Source organism: Paramisgurnus dabryanus, chromosome 5 (genome assembly GCF_030506205.2).
Source record: "Paramisgurnus dabryanus chromosome 5, PD_genome_1.1, whole genome shotgun sequence".
NCBI classification, from domain to species: domain Eukaryota; kingdom Metazoa; phylum Chordata; class Actinopteri; order Cypriniformes; family Cobitidae; genus Paramisgurnus; species Paramisgurnus dabryanus.
In genome coordinates this window covers 44,871,097-44,881,287 of record NC_133341.1, presented here as the reverse complement: position 1 = coordinate 44,881,287, position 10,191 = coordinate 44,871,097, and the positions used below count along the sequence as shown (strand labels likewise).

Sequence of the window (10,191 nt, the reverse complement as noted above, 5' to 3'; positions counted from 1 at the left end):
GTTCTCGCGACCATCTGAGTTTGTTCTTCCAAGGTCGTCTGGTAAGACCAATCTCCACGAGAACGCATGTCATTCTTTGCGTTCTTCGAATTGAAAAACAGCCTCTGTGTAGTGAATGCCACTTCATCTGAAAACAGTTGATGGCAATTTACTACTAATCAAGGAACCGGCTTTACCGATGAGATGCACATGAAAATCGCATGTGATTAATTGTGCAGCCCTATTTAATTGTAATTAATCAATCGTTTTTCATCAACTCACAAACCCCCTGTAATTGCCTTGCAATACAGTGCTGCAGCGATGACCTGTTTTTGTAGGCCAACCTGGAAGTTAGCAGGACACTTTTTGCAAAAAAAGCCCATTTATGTTTTCACATAGACTTTTGGATTATCGCAAAAAAATAAGATGTTTAACAAAAGTTTCTGACACTTACACATTTTATCCAACAAGTTAGTCTTAACAGATGAATTTTTTATATATTTTGAAGTGTAAATGCGTAGCCTGACGTTGTCATACTCAATTCTAGTCAGAATTTGTGGGCGGGGCTAAATTCGGCTGGCACCCAGGCTAGTAAATGCGTTTACTAGAAATATAAAAAGCAGAATTTTGACTTCAAAATTTATAAAAGTTGTGCTTATCTGTGAAGACTAACTTGTTGGACAAAACATGCAAAGTACTATTCACACAGGAATAGTATTATGCGGGGACCTCGTGTGATTTGGAAATTACTCCCCTACATCTGAGTTTCGTGTGGCCGGTTCACACGGGATAAGCAAAGCCTCACAGTTAGATTTGTTCGAGCGAGGTTTGCCACTTGCAGTCGAGGGAGAAACTGAAGACAAAGCCGTCAAGCCGGACACCTGCTCAGGGCCGGTTCTAGATATTTGGAGGCCCTAGGCAAAATTTATGTTGGAGGCCCCTCACACCCCTCTAATTTTCAGAATAAAGTGAAAATGTGTTTTTCTACTGCGTAAGAAATCAGATGAGCACTACTAATAAACATGTTTTTCCCCATTACTTTTACTTTTTATTTTATTTACTTCTTAAGTTTTATCAACAAATTGATTAACTTTATGCTAAAATGTAATTAGAAATTATGCAAAACCACATGTGTTGAAAATTTTAAGGCAGTCACATTTATTAAAAACACCACCATTTTGGGATAACACAGGATAACAGTTTTGCTTTCTCCAAAGAGTAAAAATTACAGGTGAACACCTCCTAGAAAACTTTTGTTTTTTTTATTTTAACTTGGTATAAAGAAGAATTTCCCTCTTACTTAACCAATATACAGTATAAAATTATCTATCAGACTATTGCAATACCTTTTTATAAACTACCTTAAATATCCATACAAATCAGCTGCCACTGAAAGTTAAACAGACAAACTACATTCATGATTTGAAAACTAAAATAAAGTGTAGAGGAAGATATACAGACAGTTTACTTTAGGTAACGCCAGTTTTGTTTGCTGTTCGACTGTAAATACAAACTTTTTTAAATACAAACTTAATTCTTGCAGTGGCGGTGCCGCATAAACTCACCTTAAAACTTTATTTAATGCTGTCAGTAGTGATTGTCGGACCAGCGCACATGAACTTAGCAGTTATGGAGGCCCCCCTTCCAAGCTTGAGGCCCTAGGCATTTGCCTACTCTGCCTATAGCTAGCGCCGGCCCTGCACCTGCTGCTTGCCGTAGTGACGCGTGCGCTGTGTTTTCTTGTTTTTAATCGCGAATGAAGTGAATTAGATGGTGAATTTGATAAAAAGAAACCTTTTAATAAAAAGTTGCAACCAGAAACATTCTATATCAAATATTTTAATAGCTGCTTATACTGTATACCCGAAAATAACGGGAAACAATGCTATATTATTAAAATACCAATAGAGTTTGTTATTTTCATTTTTATTTTATTACACGACACAGTATAACATATTTATGCACATTAACGTGTTTTTTTCTGTTTTAAAAACATGAATTTATAATGTTTATTAGTTTAACTAAAGGTTAGATTAAACTTGAAACGCACGTGATCGTTGTCATGAGTGAGGCGACCAATCACGAAAAGCTGTGTCGTCATCACAATCCGTGCAGCCGCTCTGTAGATGCTGCACCGGCTGAGCTAGCCGGCTACTCTCGAAACGCTCTCGCGGTTCTTAAAAACCATATGACACAGTCACGTGCCTGCAGCGCCAGCTGAAGTCGGACAAAATTACTAACCGGCATGCACTGCTTCAAGTCAGCCACCGATCGGTCTGCGCAGCACCACATGAAGTCGAACACACCTAATGACTTATCTCACGGATACACGCAACACCGCGACCTTGGTGTTTGGCGAAATATGGCAGGTAATTTGCGGGGGAATTTTAACTTTACAAATTACAGACATGGCAGATTCGCACGGGATTAAGATCACAGAAAACCTCTGCAACTACTATCACCAGAGGTCACCAGGTAATACTAATCCCGTGTGAATAGGGTATTGTCATAAACTTTTTTTTAAACACAAAGCGTATTATTTGCGATAATCAAAAAGTCTATGAAAGGGCTTTTTTGCAAGGGAACTAGTGTCCCGCTTCTGGGTTGGCCTACAAAAATACGTCATCCCTGCTACACTCTTATGGTCTTGGGAAACCTTGCCATTGAAGAACCAACATAATCTCATTGCAATTCGTATTACAGAAGTGGCAAATTTATACGACCATCCGTGGTTAGGGGTGAGGTTTCAATATTGTTGTTTTTCATAATAATCATACTTTTTTGTACGAAAATGTTCTGCTTGAAAATTCTCTGTACTAAAGTAACTTCATTTGAATAAAATATAATATTCACATGAGTAAACTTAAGTGACACTTTTAAGGGCCTTGTTTATTAATTTGTCAATGTAGAAGAGTGTTGGACATGTCACATTTTTACATCACTAAATCTTTTTTTTTTTAAATCATAGGCTCGAGGTCATAGAGTTGAGAGAGCATTGACACCCACATACCATCGGTCTCTGGACAACATATTTCCACATAAAGGAGCTCTTATTCACTTGACTGGAAATAATGCCGTTGAAATCTACAAGGTAAAGACACCGACCCAAATCGGCACTAATATTTATTAAAATAGGTGATTAAAACAAAAATATTGTTTTCTCTACCTTTTTGTAACTGTTGAAATTCTTTACTTTAATGCAGCCGTCCAAGCAAAGTCAGTCAGCTATTAGAGAGCAGTTGAGTGACGTTTACCTTCCTGCTATCACCGGAAAGATGTCAAACCTGGAGTCAGCCAGAGCCAAACTGAGTCACTCATGTCCTTATCTGTACACGAGCAGACGGCGCGGCTCGACCTCTTCCATCAACTCTCAGAGAGCTCCTGACTTCAGCAAGCAGGTGAGCCTCTCGGCAGTGGGTTTCGGCTCTGTTGAGGGATTACGCTATCACAGGACCTTTGTGTACAGTGATGAGTTTCTGTTGGACAGAAGATCAGTTTGTTCTTATAAGGGGAAAATACATTTAGTTTTCTACTGAATTTTGGCTTACAGAGTTACCTTAAAGCACAAAAGGAGTCGAAAAGGTCAAATGTTACTGTGACGATGATGTACCTGGGACAGGGGGTTCCTGGAAACACTCCAGATGAGATGAAAGTACTTCAGCAGATCTGTGGAGGAGAAAACATCTGTGTGTTTAAAGGATTTGTCCAACCTGGAGGTACAGCTCCCGATCTTTTTATCGAACTCTATGGGGCGGTTTCCCGTACAGGGTTTAGATTAGTCCAGGACTAGGCCTTAGTTATATTAAAAACTACTTAAATGTCCTATAAACAAACCTTACAATAACAATAATGGTGTGCATCTTGTGACCAAACAATGGCACTGATTTATTTTAAGATATGGCAGAACAGAGTGTTTTTAAATTAAAGCACTTCATACATACATTTAAGTCTGAGACTAGCATAAGCCCTGTCAAGGAAACCGCCCCCTAATATACTGTTCAAAGCTTACTCAGCAAGAAACTGGAGATCATACATATCATGTATTCAATGCAAGCGGTTAAAATTGCTTTACACATTAATTTTGAACTGTAAAAAACTATTTGTTGGTTCGACTTAAAAAAGTACCAAGCTTGTGAAGCACCTGTGAAGCACCTGTGTAGAACCTGTGAAGCACCTGTGTAGAACCACATAGTGCTATGTAGAACCATATGTGGTGCTATAGTGGTGCTATATGGCCCCCATATGGTTCTTCACTGGTGCTTCACCGGTGCTATATGGCACTAAAAACAGTTCTTCTATGATTACGGGCAAAGAACCACTTTTGGTGCTATATAGCACCGTTTTTTTTTTAGAGTGTGGGGTTAGGGACAGGGTTTCTTTATTTTTTTTTATAGAATCGTATGTTTTTGTACGTCGATTTACTTTGTACAAATTCATACGAATTAGCCAATTCGCAAAAATATATACGAATTCTTGTGAGATCAGGCTGCGGGCTGGATGAACTACAACTTGTGTTAACAACTTCTGTTTGATTCACAGTTAACACATTTTTCTGATGAAATGTAAAGCTTGAATGCACTGTCACTTTCCATAAAAGCATGCGCAAAATACATAAATATAAACTGTAAATGTATAAGCAGTGCCAGGACATTTGGATAATGTACATACACTAAAAATTTGCTAAAAAAAGTTGATTTTGAAAAAGATCTGGCAGCATTTATTTGCAGGTCCAAATACTTTTTACTGCCCACTTCACCATTTTCATTTTGCCCGACAGAGCAATTTCAGTTTATATCTCAGAGACATCTGGGTTACCCCTTCAGCGCTTCCATCTTTGTGAATGGGATGATGGCAGCCAGGATCAGTTCGTGTTGCGAGTATCGATACGGCCCGGGCTTTCAGCAGGGCCGCGGGAGCTGCTTCAGATTGACCCGTCTGAACGGAGGGAAACCCTGCTACAAGTGAGATATAAAGATTTAAACTAAAATATCTGTGGAGTCTTTACATAAAAGTGCATTTTCTCCGTTTACAGATGTGTGAATTCAAGGCACGGTATTGGCATTTCAGCGATCAATAGTCCAGCTCCAACCTTTCGGCGAGACATCAATTCTAATGAAGGTTGGGGTTAAATCTATTTCAATTATACGTTTCTGTCTGGATTATTTAAAGTTATGACCTGCAAAATGAACAGGGCACATTGTTTTCGAAATCTCATTCTGGCCTCACGATAATCAAATTTTTGGTGCAGGTGCGGAGTCCTGTTCATCCCCTTTATTTATGCCCCTTGGAATGAAAAGATCTGTGCAGAAAACCAGAAAGCCGCCTAAGGATGGAAGTGTTTTGTCAACCGACAGTGAAGATCTAAATGGCAGCGTAAAAGAAAAACGGCAACGCAAACGGCATAAAGGACGTCAGCGAACGGATGACAAAGAATCGGAGGAAGGTTCGAGAACAAAGAAAGAAGCAAATAAATTTCAAGTCGGCACTACCAAACAACAGCTGCAAACATCAGCAACCAAACACATGGACGGCAAAGATAGTTTCGTAGCTGAAAATAAAATGAACGTGCCAGGTAAGTGTGAATCTTTTCCTGCCAAAAGCTTCGCTGTAAATCACCAGGCTGCGTGTTATTTCCCGAACGACACTGACAGGACTGTTGTGTTTCTCAAGATTCATTGCAGGAAGGAAAAACTCAGAATAAGCACAATGCGAAAAACCCGACGGATCCTCTGACAACGAATGGAAAAAGCAGAAACGAGGGAAGACTGAGGGACTTCTATGAAGAATGTGTTGAAATGAGCACTGGTCTGGAGTCAGGCCTAGACCAACAGAGGTGGTTCAAAGCAAACAGTAAGTGAAGAGCCGTGGCTCATTGCTGACAGACAGGGTTTCCTCCTGGGTCTTTTAGCCTGATTTAAATGGAGTCGATATTTTTACCATAAAGGTTATGGCAAAAAGTCGTTTCTCCTGAGATATACAAAAGCCAGGGCTGAATACAGGGCCATAAGTTGTAAATGTATTTTTACTCCAGAACATTTACTCAAGTTTTCCATTACAAATATGTCAGTGTACTAGATAAATAGGGTCAAGTATAAATAAGCACACATATTTGTTGAAGGAGAACGTAAGGGAAGCCAAATTTGTTTGGTTGAGATATTGCATGTGAAATAAATAATTGGTGTTCATTTTCTATTATCTTCCAGAGATTGAGAGGAACCGAATTAAAAATCAGCTGAGTTCAAGACCCTCTGCTATTGGCTCGGCATCAGAGGTGGAGCTTAGTGATGAAAGTGACAGCGGTGACCCCCATGCAAGACCAAAGACCCCTAAAATAAATAACAAGCAAGGTTTGCACAACTGAAATGTGCAGACACATTTTTAAAAAAATGCAGGGTTACTCTCAACCCGGCATTGGATCAAAAAGGGACAAACTCAGCGCTTTGGTTGATAATTTAACCAATGTTGGGTTGTTTTAACCCATTGTTGTGTAAAATATAAACATTTACCAAACAGCTGGGTTTATCCGTTTAAGACACATAAAACAAAGTACACTCTAAAATAATGCTGGGTTGTTTTAATGCATGGACAAATCCATGCATTGAATTTAAAATAACCTATGCCTGGTTTGTCAGTTCCAAGCCCCTAAGGTGACATTGGAGTAAAAAAATCTAAAGTTTAGTTTCCTGTGCTCACGTGAAACTTTCATGGGCTCACCCGAAACCACCTTGTGCAGAATTTTTTTTAGACGTGAAACTATCCCGTGTGCACATGAAAGCGAAAGTTTAATGTGTGCACTCGATAGTTTCACGTGCGCACGCGAAACTTAACACGGTAGTTTCACGTGCGCACGAGAAACTAAACTTTATTTAATTTTTGCTCCATGTCCCCTTGGCTCCGTAGGTCAGATATGGAATTTTTTTAGGTTAATTTAAATCAACAATTGCCTGTGTCTAAATTTTACCCAATCATTGGTTGAAACTAGGGCTGGGTCGATACCACTTTTTCATGTCTGATACCGATGTCGATACCACAACCTTGAGTATCTGTCGATATCGATCCAATACCATCTTTAATCGCCCTTTTAATCGATTAAGCTGCAAATAACACATTTGTTAGCCCTACAAGAAAAACCGAGCTACAGATCTCAAACGTTTTACTGTGCAACAAATGACTGTGCAGATTCAAAACTCAATGAAATATTGTGCAATATTGTGAATAATGCTTCAAATAGACTAGTAGCAACGTTTTAGTTAGTCACCACAAAAATTCAAAATGAAATTTAAGCTGTAACTCTGTGCAAATTCATGTTGCTCAGCAAATCACGCTTTACGCCAAGTTGCCACGACAAGGTCCGTGTTAATTTTGGATCGGATTCTACAATATTCGATCCGGCCATTTTCACCAATATCGGAGTAATTCACCAATATCGGCTCACCCCTAGTTTAAACAACCCACTATAAAAAAGTAAGTTAACTTTTTTTGAATCAACTAATATTTTTAGGTTGAATTAACTCAAAGTTTTAAGGCAACCAGGTGTGTAAAAATTGTTGTGTCAACTTATATTTTTAGTGATATTTTTACCTATTTTTTTTTTATAAAAGCAGCATTTATAAGAGTGTTGTTTAATGTAAAATTTGCTTTACAGTCATTGTAGTCATTCAAAAAAATCTTTTTTTATGAAGGCACTGAAAACGAGACAGAACAAGACTTACAAAAACAGGTGAGCTTAACTGTTTAAAAATACCATTTACTAACCTTTTAACTCTTGGATATTTCCAATGCGACGGGTAACCAGATGTGGTTGTAATAAATCAAAAGCCCTCTGTTGTCAAGCTCTGCTTCTGTTCTGCACGGTTTAGGAAAGGAAGTCATGATTTCATACTAAAAGAAGAAATGGTCACACTACATCAATCCAACTGTGCTTACTAGTAAAAACATCTCACAAAGTTTCCTAGACTTTCCATAATACTTACAATCTTTATAATGGTAGTAATGGTGCTTTAAATTTGAAGCCCCAGAAAGTTCATCCATCCTTCACTGAATTAATCCACACAGCTTCAGTGGGTTAATAAAGGCCTTTTGAGGGCAAGAAGCCACTATGTCTTGTTCACTATGTCCTACTTCATACGCTGGAAATGCACTCTGTTGTGAACGTGCGTCTTTCAGTACCGAAAGCTAGATATTTTACTTTGTAAAGATATTTTTCTTACAAAATCGCATCAACTGCCCTCAGAAGGCTTTCATTAACTCCATGAAACCAACCGGATTACTTCTGTGAATGGTCCGTCTGAAAAGATAATCATATACATCGAGGATGGCTTGAGGAACTATCCCTTTAAGCATGATGAGAATATGTGCCGTCTTTACTTCAGATGGATGCCATTACGGAAGTGCTCAACAATTCTGATGAGGTGGAACAACTGATCCTGAGAAACACTGGACTGACAGATGATCTGCTCGAGGGTCTGGCAGCAGCACTCAAGAGAAGTCCGTCTGAGGTCACGGTCATTAACCTGAACCTGAACCACATCGGACCACCTGGCGTTCATGTTTTACTAGACCTCCTGAAGGCCAAACCACACATCAAAGAACTACTGTAAGTTTCATGCTAAGGATAAATAAATAAACACTTGAAAGCCACTATTAATCACTATGAACAATGATGCATTTATCTTTAGATTATTTGGAAACCAGCTTGGTGATCTTGGAGTGCAAAATCTGCTTAGTGGATTGGCTGAACTTCAAGAGCCAACGGTGGTTCTGCATGGAAACTCCGAACGTCTTAGCTTCTCTGCGGTGAGCTTTGCGATCAAAGAGTTAGATTTGGGTGGAAATGGTATTGGAAGTGATGGCCTGAGGGTGCTGGCCACTTTCATGAGATATCACTCCAAGCTTCAGTATCTGGGCCTGGCACAAACATCATGCTCAGACATGGAGGCTTGGATGGCCTTGTTTGAAAGCCTGAAAACGAACGCTGAACTCACACACATCATATTGGATGAAAGCAACCTTGGAGACGACGGCGTCAAGCTGTTTGCCGAATCATTGAAATCTAATGAGGCTCTGAAGAAGGTGGAGCTGGACGATAATGGGTTTGGCGACATTGGAGGAAATTATCTTCTGGAGGCTCTGAGCTCTCGGGGAAAGCGTCCTCTCGAACACCTCAGCCTGGAAGGGAATTACGTCAGTACGGCACTCATGACCAAAATACAGCAGGAAGTTGAATCTAAGGGATCAGCTCCTGATGGGTGAACTAAGTGCGTCATCCATTAACGTGCACAGTACTTTCCAAGTCGAGTCTTCGGCCGTACTTCCTGTGCTCAGGTGGCTTCCAATAGCTGCAAATAAATCGCTTTATTCAGCGATCCATCTAGTTGGGAGTTTAACAAAATAGTGGAGGCAAAACTTCAGAAGTATTTGCTTGGGCTCTTGACCAGGTCTTTAAACCACAAGCCAACAGATTCTCCCACTCATGTCTTTGAAGTCAGTGAATTGTCCGTGTATCTCCTGAAAGGCGAGATTTTATTTCAGGGTAGTTTGAGATTCTGAGACATCATTAATGATTTATGAAGTGTAAAATGAGCTGAACTTTTGTCTTTATAACCATTGATATCTCAGTGGTTTAATGCATTTGACTAAGCTCTGCTGCAAATTATGTCAACCGACCCAAATTTCATATTCAATTCCTCATTTCTGATTTTTTGTTGTATTCTAGATTATTTTAGAGACATCAAGGGAATAAATTGATTACTATAAATTAAAAGTAAATATTTTTGATACAGTACTTTATATGCCAAAGCTGACATCAGTATATAAAGGTAATATATTATTAACTCATTCACCACCAGCCTTTTTTGAAAATTTGACAAAATGCCTTCCAGGAAAATTTTCTTAAACATAGAAATATATCAAATGAAAGAACAGATCATCTGCTTTCAAACAAATAATAAACAAACAAACTATACGGAAACAAAACTTTTCATCCTATCTTTATTTTTTTCTCTGTTTATAAACTCTTAAATATGGGTATTTTTCTTAGAAAAAAAACTACATTTTGAGCAAAAACCTAAAATAATAGAAGTTTTTTTAAGGAATTTTGTTAGAGATCTACTGAGCCCCTGAGGTGAAATTGGAGTAAAAAAAATCAAAAGTTTAGTTTCATGTGTTCACGTAAAACTTTCAGGTGCTCACGATAGTTTTGATAGTTTGCGA

At 38.8% G+C, this 10,191-nt stretch overlaps 1 protein-coding gene and 1 long non-coding RNA gene across 2 annotated transcripts; one reads left to right on the top strand and one right to left on the bottom strand.

Annotated features, from left to right (window-relative positions):
* The first annotated feature begins 3,560 nt into the window (after positions 1–3,560).
* Positions 3,561–9,887, top strand: LOC135774100 (uncharacterized). The gene is made up of 9 exons (XM_065283980.2): positions 3,561–3,695; positions 4,757–4,940; positions 5,012–5,097; positions 5,228–5,551; positions 5,650–5,829; positions 6,183–6,326; positions 7,662–7,699; positions 8,352–8,575; positions 8,658–9,887. Exons 1-9 carry the CDS (start codon positions 3,581–3,583, stop codon positions 9,229–9,231), a joined length of 1,869 nt encoding a protein of 622 aa, XP_065140052.2. The 5' UTR covers positions 3,561–3,580; the 3' UTR covers positions 9,232–9,887.
* LOC141282200 (uncharacterized) lies at positions 7,746–8,473 on the bottom strand. The gene is made up of 3 exons (XR_012336727.1): positions 8,347–8,473; positions 7,953–8,108; positions 7,746–7,860 (listed from the first exon to the last, which is right to left on the bottom strand). It is a non-coding gene; the product is annotated as an uncharacterized lncRNA (long non-coding RNA).
* Positions 9,888–10,191: the final 304 nt, after the last annotated feature.

Coding starts and splice junctions, on each gene's coding strand:
- LOC135774100 (XM_065283980.2), top strand. CDS start 3,581: ATGATGTACCTGGGACAGGGGGTTCCTGGAAACACTCCAGATGAGATG. Junction 4,941..5,011: donor GGAGGGAAACCCTGCTACAA/GTGAGATATAAA, acceptor CTCCGTTTACAG/ATGTGTGAATTCAAGGCACG. Junction 7,700..8,351: donor AACAAGACTTACAAAAACAG/GTGAGCTTAACT, acceptor TCTTTACTTCAG/ATGGATGCCATTACGGAAGT.